General features: G+C 36.0%; 1 protein-coding gene across 2 annotated transcripts in view; it reads right to left on the minus strand.

Annotated features, from left to right (window-relative positions):
• Window positions 1-9,199: 9,199 nt before the first annotated feature.
• STAM (signal transducing adaptor molecule) overlaps window positions 9,200-20,809 on the minus strand; it is a 69,581-nt gene continuing 57,971 nt past the window's right edge. For both annotated transcript variants that reach the window (XM_004380558.2, XM_023735073.1), the window contains one exon: window positions 9,200-14,206. In XM_004380558.2, coding sequence (XP_004380615.1) covers window positions 13,969-14,206 — 238 coding nt within the window. In that variant the 3' untranslated portion in view covers window positions 9,200-13,968. The remainder of the gene's footprint in view (window positions 14,207-20,809) is intronic.

A 20,809-nucleotide genomic window follows, 5' to 3' on the forward strand; every position in this document is an offset into this window, starting at 1 on the left:
AGCATCTCATAACGTGGATGAATCTGGAGGGCATTATGCTGAGTGAAATAGGTCAATCACAAAAGGACAAATATTATATGAGACCACTACTGTAAAAACTCATGAAAAGGTTTACACACAAAAAGAAACAAATCTTCGATGGTTACGAGAGTGGGGAGGGTAAAAAACTAAACAGACAATAGACAAGTGGTAACTCTGGTGAAGGGTAAGACAGTACACAATACTGGGGAAAGCGAAAGCCAGCACAGTTTGTACAAGGTAAGGTCATGGAAGCTCCACAGACGTATGTAAACTCCCTGAGGGACCAAACTGCTGGGCCGAGGGATGTGGGGACCATGGTCTCAGGGAACATCTAACTTAATTGGTGTAACATAGTTGATAAAGAAAATGTTCTACATTGTACTTTGGTGAGTAGCTTCTGGGGTCTTAAAAGCCTGTAAGCAGCCATCTAAGATACTCCACTGATCTCACCCCTTCGAAAGCAAGGAAGAATGAAGAAAACCAAAGATAAAAGGGAAAGATTAGTCCAAAGGACTAATGGATCACACCTACCATGGCCTCCATGAGACAGAGTCCAACACAACTAAATGGTGCCTGGCTACTACCGCTGACTGCTCTGACAGGGATCACAATGGAGGGTCCTGGACAGAGCTGGAGAAAAATGGAAAACAAAATTCTAACAGCAACAAAAAAAAGATCAGACTTACTGGCCTGAGAGACTAGAGAAACTCTGAGAGTATGGACCCCGGACACCCTTCTGGCTTAGTAATGAAGTCACTCCCAAGGTTCACCCTTCAGTGAAAGATTAGAGAGGCCTATAAAACAAAATGAGACTAAAGGGGCACAACAGTCCAGGGACAAGGACTAGAAGGCAGGAGGGGACAGGAAAGCTGGTAATAGGAAATCCAAGGTCAAGAAGGGAGAGTGTTGACATGTCATGGGGTTGTTAACCAATGTCATAAAACAATGTGTACTGGTTAATGAGAAACTAGTTTGTTCTGTAAACTTTCATCTAAAGTACAAAAAAAAAAAAAAAAAAAGATTAAAAAAAAAGAACTCAAGAAAAGTTTAAACAGAGAAGAAAACATTTTTTGATTGTTACAAGGGTGGGAGGGAGGCATTCGCTTAACTAGATAGTAGACAAGAATTCTCTTAGGTGAAGGGAAGGAAAACACACACTACAGGAGAAGTCAGCAAAACTGGACTAAACCAAAGGCTAAGAAGTTTCCTAATATGACCAAACACTTCGAGGGACAGAGTAGCAGGGGCAGGAGTCTGGGGACTACGGTTTCAGGGGACATCTAGGTCAAGTGGCATAACAAAGTTTATTCAGAAAATGTTCTGCATCCCACTTTGGTGAGTGGTGTCTGGGGTCTTAAAAGCTAGTGAGGAGCCATCTAAGACGCATCAATTGGTCCCAACCCAGCTGGAGCAAAGGAGAATGAAGAACACCAAAGACATAAGGAAAATATCTGCCTAAGAGACAGAAAGGGCCACATAAACCAGAGAATCCATCAGCCTGAGACCAAAGACCTAGATGGTGCCTGGCTACCACCAATGACTGCCCTGACAGGGAATACAACAGAGTCCCTGATGGAGCAGGAGAAAAGTAGGGTGCAGAACTCAAATTCTAGTAAAAGGACCAGACTTAATGGTCTAAGACTGGAGAAATCCCAGAAGACATGGTCCCTGGACTCTCTGTTAACCCAGAACTAAAACCATTCCCGAAGCCAACTCTTCAAAGATTAAACTGGACTGTAAGACATAAAATGATACTTGTGAAGGGTGTGCTTCTTAGTTCAAGTAGATATATGAGCCTAAAGGTGAGATGAGAAGGCAGAAAGGGACAGAATCTTGTTGAATGGACACAGGAAATCTGGGATGGGAAGGAGGAATGTGTTGTCACATTACAGACAGAGCAACTTGGGTCACATAACAATGTATAAATTTGTGTAGGACAAACTAACTTGAGCTGTAAATTTTCACTTAAAGCACAATTTAAAAAAAGTATAAAGGGTATTTTTCTAAAGTTAGAAATAAATGGTGACTAGACACCCATTCAAAGGTCCCTACGTGGCAGTTTGCACTGGGCTACTAACCAAAAGGCTGCTAGTTCGAACCCACCCAGCAGCACTTCAGGAGAAAGGTCTGGCAGTCTGCTTCCATAAAGATTATTGTTGTTGTTAGGTGCCATGGAGTCAATTCTGACTCATAGAGACCCCATATGACAAAGTAAAACTGCCCCATAGGGTTTTCTTGACTGCAGTTTTTATGGAAGAGGATAGTGGGAGTGGCTGGGTTGGTTCAAGCTGCCAACCTTTCAGTTAGCAGCCCAGGGCAAGCCACCGGGGCTCCTTCTCTAAAAATTACAGCCAAAAAACCCTATGGAACAGTTCTACTCTGTAATGCATGGAGTCGTCAAGAGTTTGAACAGGCAATGGGTTTAGACATTTATCGTCTGCCTCTAAATGACTTATAGTCAGTTGTGCTGTAACACTTTTTTTTTGTTGCTGCTGTTAGGTGCTGTCGAGTCTGTTCCCACTCATAGCAACCCCATCAACAACAGAACGAAACACTACCCGGTCCCGTGCCATTCTCACAAGTGTTGTTATGCTTGAACCCACTGTTGAGGCCATTGTGTCAATTCATCTCGTCAAGGGTCTTACTCTTTTTTGATGACCCTCTACTTTACCAAGCATGATGCCCTTCTCTAGGGACTGATCCCTCCTGATAACATGTCCAAAGTATGTGAGACAAAGTCTCGCTATCCTTGCTTCTAAGGAGCATTCTGGCTGTACTTCTTCCCAGACAGATTTGTTCATCCTTTTGGCAGTCCATGGTATATCAATATTCTTCGCCAACACCATAATTCAAAGGCATCAATTCTTCTTCATTCTTCCTTATTCATTGTCTAGCTTTCGCATGCATAGGAGGCAATTGAAAACACCATGGCTTGGGTCAGGTGTACCTTTGTCTTCAAAGTAACATCTTTACTTTTTAACACTTTAAAGAGGTCTCTTGCAGCAGATTTGCTCAATGCAATGCGTCATTTGATTTCTTGACTGCTGCTTCCATGGGTGTTGACTGTGGATCCAAATAAAATGAAGCCCTTGACAACTTCAATATTTTCTCTGTTTATCATGATGTTGTTTATTGATCCAGTTGTTTTTGGAAAACCTAAGTTTGTTCCACATGACTGATATACTTGAGAATATGAGCAAAATGCAGGTTTCTAGTTTGCTTATGTTCAATTTAATCCAAAAGGAACACTAGGTGAAACCCCAAACCCAGACGAACTGTGTAGGAATACACAAACATGCAACACCTCAAAAAACTTGCAGCTACCTCAACTTTGTGTGTTAGAGTCACAGCCATTCACATCTGGTATTACAACTTTACTGATTTCAGACAGCCTTCTATCACTTCTGTCACTTCACAATAACACGCAAGGTGTAACGCTTCTGTGGCCTATTTCCATAGGCAAACTTAAGGTCTTTTACAAGGTAAAGTGCCATATTTAGTGTACTGCCTATGTATTTCTTAACCATTTAACATGTTCCAAACTGTGCTGTTTTTATTAGGTTCCAATCTTTCAGTGTGTCATTGATGAAGTTTTTTAGCGCTGTGCCCTAATCTCATTTTACCCATAAACCCTAAGTTTTTTTTTAATTGCATGAGTTTGCATAGCTAGTGGTTTTTAGAACACATGTTCATTATAACAGAACTCATTGTATTCTATTATGAGCTCCATTTCACCAAATTTATAACAAAGTAAAAGCATTATCTGCTGGAAACCACAGCCAATGTTCTGGTGTTGATTTTAAACATTTTGTATAGAATTTTATATTACTCAAATGAGAGCTCTTGGAAGATCTAGACACTAATAAGTTATAAACAGCATTTGATTACTAAGCCATGAATTAACAGATAAAAAGAATATTTATAAATATAAATTACAAGACATTAAACATAGTAATTTAGATAAAGCTAATCAGTTTTAATTTGGTGATGCTTACCTCTTCTTCAGAAATGAGAACTATCACTTCAAAGTTTTTAATTTCAGAATGTTTACTTTTGACAAAACTATTAAAACATTACCTAAACACAACTCCCTTAGCTATTAAATCTATCTTCTTTAAGTTTCAAAAACATTTTAATTATAGTATACATAAACATTTAGCATAAACTTGGCATTTATTCAGTTTTACTTTCTCCAATTGAAAGCATAAACAGAACCATGTTTCAGTATTTTTTAGCAAATAAAACTGTTTTTGTCTTTCATATGTACAAAGCAGCATAGTTAAATACATACCAATGCTGGATGAACAGTAAAATAAAAACGGAATTATGCTATCATGCTAAAAACCTTAAGGAAACTATGCTCATTCAAATACATGAAAGGCATGCAGAGAAGTAAAAATACTCTTAAGTCCGATGGAGTAAGAAAAGGCATAATAATTCAACTTGCAGTTTAATGTAATTCTACCCAAGGTCCTAGAATTCCCGTTTCAAATACGTATTTAACTTGAAGAGAATCCATTGGACTATCTGCCTTCCCATGTAAATTAATATTTGGCACCCATATGAATGAAACGAGATTGTCCCGTTTTAACATTAAAACATTTCAGTAAGATCTGTGAGAATCTACCTTGCTTTAAAAAGAAACAAACAACTATGTAAACACAAACTTGGTCTTCGTTATATTTTTCTTTTCTTTTCAGTAACACCCAAGAAATATTTATTCTTGGAACCACTTCAGAAAAAAATCAGCATGAAACCACAAAAAAAGATTCTAAAAGGCATTATGATTATTCTTGCTTACCAAGGGAGAATATAAATAAAACAATCAGTGATAAACAATTGGAAAACTTTCTTTCCCTTCTAAAAAAAACACAAACTATAATAAAAGCTTATCTATTCAGTATTTGAAATAAGCCATATATATATATATTTTTTACCTGATTCCATTAAATAAATATAAACTAACTTAGGGAAAAAATTTGAATGTTAGCAGGGTATCTAAATCTGTCTTGGAAAAAATACAGCCAGAATGCTCCTTAGAAGCAAGAATGGTAAGACTATGTCTCACATACTTTGGACATGTTATCAGGAGGGATCAGATCCTGGAGAAGGACATCATGCTTGGAAAGGTAGAGGGTCAACAAAAAAGGGAAGACCCTTGACAAGATGGATTGACACAGTGGCCACAACAATGGGCTCAAGCGTAACGATTCTGAAGATGGCACAGGACCGGGCAGTATTTCATTCTGTTGTATATGGGGTCGCTATGAGTGGGAACCGACTTGACGGCACCTAACAAGCAGCAAAACTAAAAATTATTTTATTATTGGAGTTGTTTTAGATAAGTATATAAAATAATGGATACATATACTGTATTTTAACAAATAACGTGCCCAACTAAACAATGCGCCCAACGCATGTAACGTGCACAGCACGTCTAGGAAAATGATGTGCAAAGGGTTTGTGCAGTTGGCAAAAAAACATGTAACGTGCACGTTATTTGCGTAAAAACATGGAAAGTGACACACAAAAAGCTGTAACTTACTAAACAATAAATAATGGCATTTTTCTTGGCCAAATAATTCTGATGCAAAAAAAATGCTATTGCTGAGTTTGTACCATATTTGGAATATTAGAACTTTCTTAGCTAGCACCAAAGATAGAACTAATAGTTTCCATAGTACTCTAGCATCTCAGCAAACTGCTTACTTAATAAACAAAATGGCTAAAGGATGGCCAGTGTAGTACACTGTCTCTATCATGATTTTCAGATCAGTAAGACGAAGGATACAACCTTGTCTACATCAAAAACAATAAAATTTCATAGTCTGATGCTACCTAAGTGTGCAAATATAGTATATGCCCCAAAAGCTATATTTAATTTTTTGTCCAAATCACCAATTGTCACGGTTTGAATTATGTCCCCCCAAAAATGTATCAGTTTGGCTAGGCCATGATTTCTGGTACTGTGTGATTTTCCTGTATGTTGTAAACCTGCCTCTATGACGTTAATGAGGGAGGATGGGTGGCAGTTGTGTTAGTAAGGCAGGACCTGATCTACAAGACTGGATTGTGTCCTGAGGCAATCTCTTGAGATATAAAAACAGAGAGAGCAGTGAGACAGGGGGACCTCATACCATCAAGACAGCAGTGCCGGAAGCAGAGCGCGTCCTTTGGACCAGGGTCCCTGCACAGAGATGCTCCTAGTCTGGGGGAACACCGAAGAGAAGAAGGCCGACAGAGAAAAAGCCTTCCCCTGGAGCTGATGCCCTGAATTTGGACTTGTAGCCTACTTTGACTATGAGGAAATAAACTTCTCTTCATTAAAACCATCCACTTGTGGTATTTCTGTTATGGCAGCACTAGATGACTAAGACACCAATAAAAGTGAAAGTACTATTATTAAATGAAAGAACTTCTACTTAGAGTACGGATGTCCACGGTGGGGTAACTCAAACAGAAACAAGGGCTCAAGAGTTTACTAATGGAAACAAAGTAGTCCCAGATAATATTCAGGAAGTAAATTGTTATAAATTATGCTAAAATCATGCTCCCAAGTTTCAGCACCTATAGTACTCAACTCCATTCCCATCCCCTTTCCTCTTATAAACTAATAGAGGTTTATTTCAACGTCATAGGTATAATTCAGGTTGAATGGCAGGGATATTTAAGGTAGGCAGAGGCAGAAGATGGGAAGCAAAGGATTTCTGAAAACTGAAAAGTATCATATAATTACACCAATTCTACAATTTATAAATAAGTAAAAGAAGAACCAGAGATTCACAAAACTGCCCAAGATTACATAACTAGCAAGATATTGTTCTGACAAAAGATGTATCTGGGTTAAAACTCAGTTCTCTAAATTACAAAGGCAACAGAATGAAATTTCCACTTAATAGCAGAATAAAAAACAAAACAAAAGCAAACCCGCTGACATCAAGTTGAGTCCAACTCATAGTGACCCTATAGGACACAGTAGAACTATCTCATAGGGTTTCCAAGGAGTGGCTGACAGAATCAAACTGCCAGCCTTTTGGTTAGCAGTCAAGTCTTAACCACTGCACCACCAGGGCTCCAACTGCAGAATACAACTCCAATAAACTCAGCTATAACTTAGTTTAGTTCTTATTCTTCTCTTCATCTAAAACACCATCACAATTCAGCATTTCCTTTACAAGAAATCCATGTGGTCATAAACTATGATATATTTACAATGCAAAATACTGAAAACATTTATCATGTGCCATCCACTATTTTTAGAAATGAACTTGTTACAATGAAGCCTCTTTGGTATTAAGTGAATTTATCTATATTCTTGGTTACAACTTTTTTAGTCATTTTGAGCAACTCCTTTATAGTGTGTTATCATTATGTTTTTAAATTACAGATTAACAAAGATACTTACATCGAAACCTCCTTTTCCATGAAGAGGAACACATTCCAAAATAGCATATAGGTGTATTTTTTTCTGTGTTTTTGATTCTGAGGAAAATAACCATATCATATGGACTTTTTACGTAAATTTTCCTATTTAGCATCTTAACTAACAGACCGGTATCATATATAATTGACTTAACTGAAAATATTCTCAACCATTTATACACCTTACCTCAAAAGTAACAAGATCATGTAATGATCCTGCAGTTAAGAAACCTCATATATCCTGTCACAGAAACAACGGGTTACAAATGTTTATTCTGCCTTTTAAAAAGTTATTTACCAACTGAAATAATTTAAGGTTCTAAACTAGCTATTTAATAATCTGAGAGTGTACATTATTGTAACCTGCAATTTAGTAACCAGCTTGCAGTTTAGTAACCAACTTGATGAAAGTAAGTAACAATAAGAAACCCTAATTCACTGCTGGTGGGAATGCAAAATGGTACAGCCCCTGTGGAAAACAGTTTGGAAGTTCTTCAAAACATTAAACATAAAACTACCATATGACCCAGCAATCCCAATCCTAGGTATATACCCAAAAGAACACAAACAGAAATTTGTACACCAATGTTCATTACAGCACTTTTCACAATGGCCAAAAGGGAAAACAACCTAAATGTCCATCAGTAGATGAATGGATAAAGAAAATGTGGCACATACATACAATGGAATACTACTCAGCCATAAAGGGAAGTCCTGATACATGCTACTACATGCATGAATCTTGAAAACATTATGCTCAGTGAAATAAGTCAGACCCAAAAGGACAAATGTTGTATGATCCCATTTATATGAAACAGGTAAATGTATAGAGACCAAGTTTATCAGTGGTTACCGGGGTAGCAGGGAGGGGAAGAGGGAGAGTCACTGCTTAGGGGGCACTTAATTTCTGTTAATGGTTGTAGAGTAATTGAAAACAAACAGTGATAGTTGGCAATATGATGAGCATAATCGATGTCACTGAATTTGTAAAAAATGCTGAACTGGCAAATGGTTTGTCATATATATTTTTACCACAATAAAACACACACACAAAACTAACAATTGGAACTTTTAAAAAGAACTTTCCCTCTTCTTCAGTGATTTCAATATCTTAATAGAAAGTACGACTATAAGGTAATGAGAAGTCTTTTAAAACAAACATGACAAAATTTATGCATTCTAAAACACAGATCTATAGTTATTGATAAAATTTCTAAAAATACCTAAAAGTCACCCAGAGTGAATGAATTAAGTGGGTGAACAAGCTGAGTAAAGCCGATTTGGGCTTGAAAGGGGAAAAGGCGTTGGGGGCTACTTATTTTTTTTTGAAGCACAAATTTTCCTCAGTGACTGAATGCAATTTGAAATGAAGAACACAAAACTATTGAGCTATGCTAGTATCGATGACCTTAGTGTATACAGTCTGCTATACACAGTAGCTACGCTATCAGGCTAACCGTGCTCATTTCTACATACAGCTTCTCAAATAGCCTGAAATTTTTAGTTTCATTTAGTTCTTTTAATCATAGATCATATGGTTCTGATTCTAATTCTTTTAGGAATAAATAATAATAAAAGTAACTGGAATGAACATCAAGTTAAATGAGACTACAAAGACACAATGAGGTAAATCCAGAATGTGGGACAGTCTATGGGACAACTGGCATGGGGAGAAAAGACCAAGAAGACTATCCCAGATTAATAAAGCAACATGAAATATGTGGTGTGTTTCTTGAATGGATCCTGGATTGAAAGAAAAAAAAAAAAAAGGCTACGAAAGATAGCTTGGGGAACAACTGATAACAATGATATTATAGAATTATAGTTAATTTTCTTGGATATAATCGTTTAGGTTATGTAGAAGAATATCCTTATGAGATGCATTGATGAAGAACTCTGGAGTAGAGTTTACAATGACTGTGACTTAGAAATATTTACACAAAAAAGTATATATACACATATATACACAACTATATCCACACATACAAACATACACAAAGAGATAAAACTAATGTGGCAAAATACTAATGATTAGTGAATCTAGATGAACAGTATTTTGGTGTTCCATCTTTCTATAAGCTTAAAAATTCTCAACATAAAAAAGTTTGTGGGAAAAGTGTCGCTTCACAGCGTCAGATATTTACTTTAAGGTACCAACTTCATAAGTTTTGAGATATATTAAAGACAGAGCTGACTAGTGTAAAGGTAAATCACCAATATGAATAAAATTAACAATTTCAAGACATCATCTTTACACTACCTGCTTTAAAAACACACACACACAAAACGAAGGCATAAACATTCAGAAGCAAATCAGATCCATAAATTAAAATCAGTTTGGTAAAAAAAAAACACTATGTTTGGTTTCAAAATAAAATTCAATTTAAAAAAAAGACATTACAGTTAGTATGGTTACCATCTATAATAGAAAACAGCCAAAGATGATGACATGTCAATATTTCCTTTTAAGAAATAATAATCTTATAGAAGACCACTATAGGTTGAAGAATATATGAAAGAAAAAAAAAAGTTTAGATATTTACTAAATAGCAAAACAATACAATGTACTTAAAAAAAATCAGAGAGCCTGATCAAAAAATATTTTAGCACAAATTTTTAAAAATGAATATGTAACAAAACGTAAATAATAATTTACTGCTTTTCCCTGTTTAATCTTAACCTCCAAAAGAGTGGTCTCCAAATTGTGTACACACATCACAGGGCATAAACAAAGTGATCCACTGAGATACAGAAAGAAAATATCAGCATTTCCACTAATGGATTTTTTCTCTCCTTTAAGAGTTCTATTTTTGGTGTGTTTTATAATATACATGTATTAGTACATTACAACTTGTACAATTCATATACATATATATAGACAGAGAGAGAGGAAGAGAGGCTATATAATCAAAAATGAGTGATCAGGCTATCTGATCAAAAAGTTGATACTACTCTTCTATAAAACAAACCTATTTTTTTCAAAGTCTCTAACCACCAAAAGAGCACTAAAACCAGCCCCTTTAGCTCTTATCCAGTGGCTTACTGACTCTTAATAATTTAATATATAATACTCATCAGAACTTCTATGAGTCTAAAAGCAGCAGCAAACACACAATGACCTCAGTGGAAACTGTGAGCAGAAGCTAGGGAGTCAGAAAATGAGCAAAGTACAATATGACTACAAGTTATCACTAATAAAGTGTTAAACTTTGTTCAACAGGGAAATCTAAGATTTTAAATAATAAGATTTAAAATGCTCTAGAATATCATAAGGAAAAAAATTTTGAAACTAGAAAAAGTCAGAAAAAAAAATATACCACTAAGCTTTATAACTTCAAAGGAAGACCAGAAAGAATACAGAAAAATCAGACATCTTTGCTTAAAAACTAGGGGGCATGTTATTATAAATAGTACAGAAAATAATACATATTTGACACTTAATTGTATCATGACACTAAAGAGAATTGAATATAAGGACTTTGAGAAAACATTCAGGTAAGATTCTATATATTTTATTCTAAGGGCTATAAACAATCCACTAAAAAAGCAAACCAAGAAAAAAAAATTGGCAAATGAGATTAAAAATTTTTAACTATATTTTTGTTATTATATATTTTAAAAGTGATATAGCTAGAAGTTATAATTATTAGTACAACTGGTAAGTAAACAAATAGATGAGGAAAAGAAAATAGTGATTTTAATACATTAAGCAGATGAAAAATTGACCAATTATGTCAATGGACCTCATTTTAGAGAATTTATATAATTTTTATAGTTACATAGTCATGTAGGGCATTAATTTGTCATGTAAACTTGAAGCTTTGAACTAAAGATATTTTCAAGCTGAATGAAACATATGTCCTATATGAAAGCTGTACCTATCAGAAAAGAATTACAGTGGTCTATTAAGCATTTAAATACAAAAATTAAGAAGTATAAAATCAAAGTTGCAAAAGTTTTTAATAAGGAGAAGAAAATCTCTATGCACATTAAGAAGGCCCCTCACTGAGTAGGGGAGATAGATAACAGTAAAGGAGGATCACAGATTTAGAAAAGAGTATAAAATCATATTAAGTACATACTATAGAGCATTCCTAGTAGGCTTAGGACACTGATATAACATACAACTGGCCATGGAATCTATCTGCTATTTATGCTAGGTAGTAACTGGACCAAATCTTTTCCACTTGGATGTCACTGTCTCACAGAAACAAACCTGAAACTTTATAAAGGAAATAAACTGGGAAATAAAATTTGCTTCACAAAAGTTCACATTATAGTTAGCTCATTTTATAAATAATTTTATTCCTTCAAATTAGGGACAGCTATATTTTAGAGAAGATTTCTTAAAAGTGCAACACACACACATTTCAGAAAAAAAATAAATCTGAACTCCTAAATAGTCCTTTCCTGTTTCCATATTTGCCATGTCATTGGAAAGATTTCATTGGAATCTTTCCACCTGGTATTTTCATCCTTAATAAATGAAAGGTACAAAATAATATAGTAGCAGTTTTAAGTATTCATCATTTAAACTTTTAAGCTGACTAATGTAATAGGCAAAGAAAAATGTATATGCTTTGTAACGATAATTGTTCTTTTCTTCATTTTATCATACTTTGACTTTTACAGGACAAAAGATGTACTCAAAAATTTGTAACTGATTTTACAGCATGAAAGATATCAAAATTAAAATGGGAAAATGATTCATTTGGCACTGGTAAACTGGAATTTATCAAAAGACAAAGGAAAATACAATATGAATTGGGAAGAAGTCTATCAGTTGAGCTAAAATATTCCAATTGTAAAGAAAAAGACAGTAATGCTTGCCAATGTTTATCAGAAAATAAATTACTAAAACTTTAAACAATATGAAGTTTGGATTCAAATTTTAAAATTACCATTTGAGGGCAATACACCTCAAACTCAGGAATACATGACACTAGAGTAAAACACTTAGGTTGAAGATGGTGCTTTAAATTTGAACCTATGAAATTACTCACCATTAAAGAGATTTCTTGCCAAAGATGAAATCATTTGTCAAAAATCAAACAAACAAGATACGTGATTACAATAATCTTAGGAAATACAAATTAAGTTTTCATTTATGGTAGGAAATTTGCTAAATCAATTCATTTAACACAGTGCTCAGCTCAAATTTCAGTTGTTTACCTAATAGTGTTAAATAATAGTATAACATAACCAGAGAAATTATAAATATTTAAGAAGAAAGGTTAAAATGTCAGTGGAAAACATTTTTCATATGGATTAAAAGAAACGCATTCAAATTCAAAAATACTTCTGAATAGGACGCCACAAATATTCCATTAGATCAACTTTCAAAGAGACAGAGCAGTCTAAACATCTAGTTTGAAAGATAACAATAAATACATAAATTGCTAAGCAAAGTCAGGAGGAAAACAGATTACTTTGAAACATCAACTTATATCCATTTTAATGAAGAATTAAAGGATACAATGTGCTAAAAACACATTTAAAAGACTAGCAGTGGAGTAAGACTGATGAATCAAATTTTGTTTATATTCTAAATAATTACAAGAGATTTTGAAAATGTAGTGTAATTCATGTTTTGTTTTTTTTATCCAGTTTAAAAATTTCTATCCATTGCCTCTATCTTTGGTGTCACTGCTACCAACAAACACAGTATACAGCTTTGAAATCTAATTACTATGCTCAACTAGGAAAAAGCAAATTGACTTCATTTCCTTAAAAATAAGGTACAAAGAATGTGATCCTACTTAATTTGTCACATGGTCCCACAATATTCTGAAATACCACGCCAAAATGTGAAAGTTTAATAGGGTAAGTTATCATTTGCTATATAACCGCACCAAAAATTTAGCTACTGTACGTTGGTGTGATGATAGCCAGTAGTGTGCAGAGCCTACAGAAAGACAACATACATATGTTTAGCTCACAATTAGTAAAAGGTTCAGTTTAATGTGAAACTAAAACACAAACAATAATGCCTTCATGTAAATACATGACAACTTTCTTCTTTTGCCGTTTAAAAGGATAGCGTAATTACCTTAAATCCACACAAAACATTATGAAACATGGTAGTTGTTCATGATTAAAATAAAACAGTAATGTAAATTAATTTAACACAGTGTTAAATATATTCACATGATCACCAGTGTGATTCAAAATGGCCACTAATGAAGTTACACATCAATATACATACATAACATTTGTCACAACAGCTTATTATAAGTCTGACTTTTTTCAGACTAGGTAATTTAAGAGACAACCTTGTATCAATTCTTTCATATTATGAAAGGAATTATATGTTATAAGTAGTTTCATTCCTCTGGGTGGAAGGTGGGGGATGGGAGAACTCTAGAAAGTCAGTGCAAATTGAATAGAGTTCTACCTTCTTGAGTATTTAAATTTGTTGACCAAGATAGAGTCCTATAAGCTGATAGACAAATCTTACGATGTTAAAGAATCTCCTAACGTCTGTTGCATTTAGCAGATATTTGCCACAAAGAGGAATCCCAAGTCCTATAGAAGAGCCTTCTGAGAATATGGCTGCTGTGGCTGAGGTGGCTGTTGACTGCCTACTGGTTGAGGCAGAGTTGATGATGTTAAGCTATAGTTTGGCACCTGGGAAATATTAGTTCCTGCATTCTGGTATAGAGTGACATCAGCAGCAGCAGCAGCAGCAGCAGCAGGAGGAGGAGGACTATATACTGAAGCCTGACTGGGATATGTATTTCCTTGGACAGAACCGACCATTGTGCTGTAGAGGGAGAAAAACACTAAATTAGATAAGTGTTGAATGATATAGACATTTAGAGATACACAATAAAGCTATTGATTATTCATTCATTCAATAAATATTTATTAAATGCCTATAATGTCCCCAAAACTGTTACTTTCAGTACTGAGATACCATTAAAAATGAGAAAAAACTCCAAAAGACAAAGAATTTATGTCAAGTGGTAATAACTGCTATGAAGAAAAATAAAGCATAGTAGAGAAGGCCAAGAGTACCTGGGGTTAGGGATTCTAGTTTATATAGGTGGTAGGGAAAGGCCTTTCAGATAAACCCAACATTTTAAGAAGAGAACTGAAAAAAGTGAGGGAGTGGGCCATATCAATTATCTAGGAAAAGCACATTTCAGGCAAAGACAACAGCCAGTACAGAAGTCTTTGAGGAGAGAAAATGCTATGTGTGTTCTAGGAACAGCAAGGAGGCCATGATGGCTATGGCAAAGTGAGCAAAGCGAAGGGGAGAAGGGTACAAAAAAAGGGCAGGATTAAGGGAAGGAAGACCTTAGAACATATAGTGCCTTGTAAGTCATAATAAAGATTCTGGCTTTTTCAGTAAGATGGAAAGACATTAGTTGGTTTTAGGCAGAAGACTGATGTGACCTGATTTATGTTTTACCAAGCTCACTCTGGGGACAAAGATAGAAGCAAGGATACCTGACTGTAGGTTATTACAATAGTTCAGAAGAGAGCTGACAGTTGGCTTGAGCCATTTTGGGTAATGGTGGAAATGGAGGAAAGGGTCAGATTCTAGATATATTTGAAAGCAGAGGCATCAAAATTTGCTAATGGAGGCAGTAGTCAAAGCCTGAGGTTTTACCATCTATTATAATAATGAATTGGTTTAATTTTTGCAAAAGTACAAGAGCATTGAGTTTATCAGCAATTGGCTTATAAACTAGCATTTGGAGAAAAAGTCCAGAAAGAGATAGGCATTATTTTGAAAATTTGGGCAGTTGTCTACTATGTAGCTTGCTTTATTACATTTTTACTGGAAATGTGGGGAAAACAATCAGTGTTAAAGCATCCTAGTAGAAAACTGAATAACTGGTAGAATGGCAGAACAACTGGTAGGGTACCTTTCACAGACAGAACTATAGTAGGTTTATGGAAGGAGAATCAATGTATGGTTTCGGACATGTCAAGTGAGATGTCTATGAGATATACAAGACAAGATAATGAGCAGGCAGTCAGCTATTCAGATACAGAGTCCAGTGGAAAGGTCGGGACTAGAAATACAAATTAGGGTGTCAAAAGCACATAAATGGTATTCAAGGTCAGTGGGCTGGATAAAAGATCCCTTGGGAATGGGTGCAGACAAAAAAGCAGGCCATAGACTGGGTGGCTAGACCTCAAAATCAGGAAGATTAAAAGGTGCTACACAAATGAGAGTAAGAAGCAGTGCCAGTGAAGTAGAAGAAAAACTAAGAGAGAATGGTGATGGTCAAGTGAAGAAAGTACTTCAGAAAGGAGGAATGATCGACTATTGAACAGTGTAAGAGGAGGATTAAGAAATGACCAATGATCTGGCAATATGGAATTCACTGGTATCCCTGACGAGAGTAATTATGATGGACTAGTTGAGAGGAAAGCCTGATAATCTCACTTCTCTTATTTTCCTGAACATAGAGCAGTAAACAAAAGAGGTCTTCCATATATACTCCCACTACATTTATCAACTATCTATACCTATACCCATTCTTTCTTCCTGCTACAACTAATCAACCATCGGTGCTCCCATCTAAAGCCCCCTCCACTTGTGCACCACTCCCATTTGCAGAAAAACTCTTTCAAAGAGTTGTCTTTATATACTATCTCTAATTCCTCTCTTCTCATTCCCAACCTAATATTTGAGTTTCTAGTATGTGTAAGACACTATGTTAGCTATATGAAGAAAAATACTAGGATGCTTTAACACTGATTGTTTTCCCCACATTTCCAGTAAAAATGTAATAAAGCAAGCTACATAGTAGACAACTACCCAAATTTTCAAAATAATGCCTATCTCTTTCTAGACTCTTTTTCTCCAAATGCTAGATAGTTTATAAGCCAATTGCTGATAAACTCAATGCTCTTGTACTTTTGCAAAAAATAAACCAATTCATTACTATAATAGATAGTAACTTACTGCCACATTCTACCAACTAATATGACACTTCAACATTTAAAAGCATCACCCATTATCATTCCATATATGTTACACTGTGAAATATAGAGTTGTATTACAATAAATCAAATTTCTTGTACATCAATAAGCACCACAATATTGCTATCATATAGTATTAGAGACTAAGTGCTCAGCTCTAGATCCAGAATGCCCAATACTGAATCTTAACTAAGTTGGATTTTAATCTTTCTGTGCCTCAGTTTCTTCATCTACAAAATGGAGAAACTAATACTTCACAGATTGGGTACCTAGGTGGTGCAAATGGTTAACATGCTCAGCTACTAACTGAAAGTTGAAGGAGGTTCCAGTCGACCCAGACATACCTCAGAAGAAACGCCTGGCGACCTACTTCCAAAAAATCAGCCATCAAAAACCCTATGGAGCATAGTTCTACTCTGACACACATGGACTCACCATAAGTCATAACTGACTTGATGGCAACTGGTGCTGGCACTTCATAGGCTATGATGAGGAATAAATGAGTAAATACATGGAAAGCACACAGCACAGTGCCTCGCACATACTAAACACCCCATAAACGTTAGCTATTACTATATAGGGTTGCTTGAGTCGGAATCGACTCAATGGCAATGCATTTATTACTGTAATCATCCCACTTTGTCCTATATTCCTAATCTCAATTTACAGTTGCATCATCCACCCAGCTGCCTAAGGCAAAAACTGCAATTCATCCAATGTCTCTCATATCTCTGCTCTGCACTGTCTCACCAGCATGTCTCCCCATATGCAATCATTTGCTCATCTCCTAAGTAACTCTTTTACCGTCACTATCCCTATATACAGAATCCCTGGGTGATGTAAACAGTTAAGTTCTTGGCTGGTAACTGAAAGTTTGGCAGCTTGAACCCACCCAGAGGTGCCTCAGAAAAATGGCTTGGCAATTTGTTTCCGAAAGGTCATGGCCATGAAGACCCTATGGAGATGAGTTCTATTTTGCAACACGTGGGATCGCCATGAGTAAGAATCTACTTGGTGGCAATTGGTATACCGGTATCATTATATATAGCAGTTAAGACACTCATCATTTCTAGCTTAATATACTAATCTCCCTGATTTTAAGTTAACAGCTATGTTTCTGACTGTCCTATTGCCATTTAAAGCCCTTTATGGGCTTTCTCATTATTCTTAAGATAAAGATCCAAGCTCCTTAAAATGATATTTAAGGCCATTCATTACTTAATCCTTGTCAATATCTCAAAGAGTATCCCTCACCCCAGCACTGCAAACTTTAATACTTTAGTAACAGTGTACTGCCCAGCACGTACAATGCCATTTCATACCTCCCTACCTTTGCTCATTCCACAGGTACCATACCATTTCATACTGCCATGTCTTTGCTTATAATGGAAAATCTTTCCTACTTTTCCTCTCCAGCTAAGAATACCACAGTTCTAGCATATTTTATTGGAAACCTTCCCTGAACCCTGAGGCTCCCAAAGCACCTTGCATTTGTAATTAACATGTTGTAATAAATTACGTATCTTTTTCTGTGTTTTCCCCTACCTCCCAGTAAGCTCCTTGAGGCTAAGGAAGTCTTTATCATATTTGTATGTCAAATGTCTAGTACAGTGTCTGGCACAGACTAAATGTTCAATAACATTTGTTTAACACATGGGGTCACTATGAGTCAAAAACTGACTCAAGGGCACCTAACAACAACTACATAAGTAAACTGAGATCACAGACAAGTCCACAAGCCTGGACTGCCTTAAAGTACTGTCACTGCCACCACTGGCAGGGTTAGGAAACCACATTAGTGCCACCTTCCACAATTATCAATAAGACTGTCCTGGGGTGACAGAAGTCTGGAAAAGTGTAACCCGACAGCCAAAATTATATATAAAAGGATAAGAAATTGCTTTCTAGATATAAACTGAAGAGTACTAAAAAACCTGCCTACCAAAACCCAGAAAAATCCTCATTGACCTTGATTTGCAACCAGAAAGCTCAAGTCAAATATGTAGTATATATCTCTAGCAAGTATACTTCTAGCCCCAACCCTCACTCATTCCATTTTTATTTTACCTTACATTTACTTTGCCAGCAATTTCCTTATTTCTTAAAACATACACACACACTTGCTTTTATATATTTGTAATGTTACATAATTATATATCTTTTTTTAATTGCCTCAAAGTCCTTGTGAAGCTCTTGCAAGGAATAAAAAATACATCTCACTGGCCTAATCCATCATTAAAACATAAAACATTTATTTGACAAACATTACTGAGTTCTTACCAGGTATAAGACACTGTGCTACACAGTGTGGATACAGACACACCTTGTTTTATTGCGTTTTGCTTTATTGCACTTCAGAGATACTACGTTTTTTTACATACTGAAGGTTTGTGGCAACCCTGCATCAAGCAAGTCTATCAGTGCCATTTTTCCAAAAGCTTATGTTCACTTCGTGTTTCTGTCACACTTTGGTAATTCTCGTAATATTTCAAACTTTTTCACTGTTATCCATTACAGTGATCTGTGGTCAGTGATCTTTCATATTACTACTGTAATTGTTTTGGGACGCCACGAACTGCGCCCATATAAGACAGCGAACTTAATCAATAAATGTTGTGTGTGTTCTGACTGCTCCACTGACCAGCCGTTCCAGTGTCTCTCTCCCTCTCCTCAGACCTCCCTGTTCTCTAAGAAACAACAACATTGAAATTAGGCCAATTACTAACCCGACAATGGCCTCTAAGTGTTCAAGTGAAAGGCGGAGTCGCATGTCTCTTGCTTTAAATCAAAAGCCAGAAATGATTAAGTTTAGTGAGGAAGCCAAAAGCCGAGAGAGGCTGAAAGCTAGACCTCTTGCGCCAGTTAGCCAAGTTGTGAATGCAATGGAGAAGTTCTTGAAGGAAATTAAAAGTGCTACTCCAGTGAACACATGAATGATAAAAAGCAAAACAGCTTATTGCTGATATGGAGAAAGTTTTAGTCATCTGGATAGAAGATCAAACCAGCCACAATATTCCCTTAAGCCGAAGCCTAATTCAGAGCAAGGCCCTAACTCTCTTCAGTTATGACGGCTGAGAGAGGTGAAGAAGCTATAGAAGAAAAGTCTGAAGCTAGCAGAGGTTGGTTCATGAGGTTTAAGGAAAGAAGCCATCTCTATAACATAAAAGTGCAAGGTGACACAGAAGTGGAGATGTGGAAGCTGCAGCAAGTTATCTAGAAGATCTAGCTAAGATAATTGATGAAGCTATACTAAACAACAGATTTTCAATGTAGACAAAACAGCCTGATATTGGAAGATGCCATCTAGGACTTTCACAGCTAGAGAGAGGTCAATGCCTGGCTTCAAAGCTTCAAAGGACAGGCTGAATATTTTGTTAAGGGTTAATGCAGCTGGTGACTTTAAGTTGAAGCCAATGCTCATTTACCATTCTGAAAATCCTAGAGCCCTTAAAAATTATCCTAAATCTACTCCGCCTGTGCTCTATAAATGGAATAACAAAGCCTGGATGAGAGTACATCTGTTTACAACCTGGTAAATGAATATTTGAAGCCCATTGTTGAGACCTACTGCTTAGAAAAGAAGATCCTTTCAAAATATTACTGCTCATTGACAATGTACCTGGTCACCCAAGAGCTCTGATGGATATGTAAAAGGAAATTAACGTTTTCATGCCTGCTAATACAACACCCATTCTGTAGCCCATGGATCAAGGAGTAATTTCAACTTTTAAGCCTTATTATTTAAGAAATAACATTTCATAAGGCTAAAGCTGCCATAGATAATGATTCCTCTGATGGGTCAGGGCAAAGTAAAATGAAAACCTTCTCGAAAGGATGCACCATTCTAGATGCCATTAAGAACATTCGTGATTCACAGGAGGAGGTCAAAATATCAACATTAACAGGAGTTTGGAAGTTGATTCCAACTCTCACGGATAACTTTGAGGGGTTCAAGACTTCAGCAGATAAAGTAACTGCAGATGTGGTCGAAATAGCAAAGGAAATAGAAGTGGAGTCTGAAGATGTGACTGAATTTCTGCAATCTCATGATAAAACTTTAACAGATGAGGAGATGCTTTTTATGGATGAGCAAAGAAAGTGGTTTCTTGAGATAGAATCTACTCCTGGTGAAGATGCTGTGAACATTTTTAAGATGACAACAAAGGATTCAGAATATTATATAAACTTAGTTGACAAAGCAGTGGCAGGGTTTGAGAGGGTTGACTCCAATTCTGAAAGAAGTTCTACTGTGGGTAAAATGCTATCAAACAGCATTGCAAGCTACAGAGAAATCTTTCAAGAAAGGAAGAGTCAATCGATGTAGCAAGCTTCATTGTTGTCTTATTTTAAGAAATTGCCACAGCCACCCCACCCTTTAGCAATCACCACCCTCATGAGTCAGCAACTAACATTGAGACAATACCC

Source organism: Trichechus manatus, unplaced genomic scaffold (genome assembly GCF_000243295.1).
Source record: "Trichechus manatus latirostris isolate Lorelei unplaced genomic scaffold, TriManLat1.0 scaffold00075, whole genome shotgun sequence".
Taxonomy (NCBI): domain Eukaryota; kingdom Metazoa; phylum Chordata; class Mammalia; order Sirenia; family Trichechidae; genus Trichechus; species Trichechus manatus.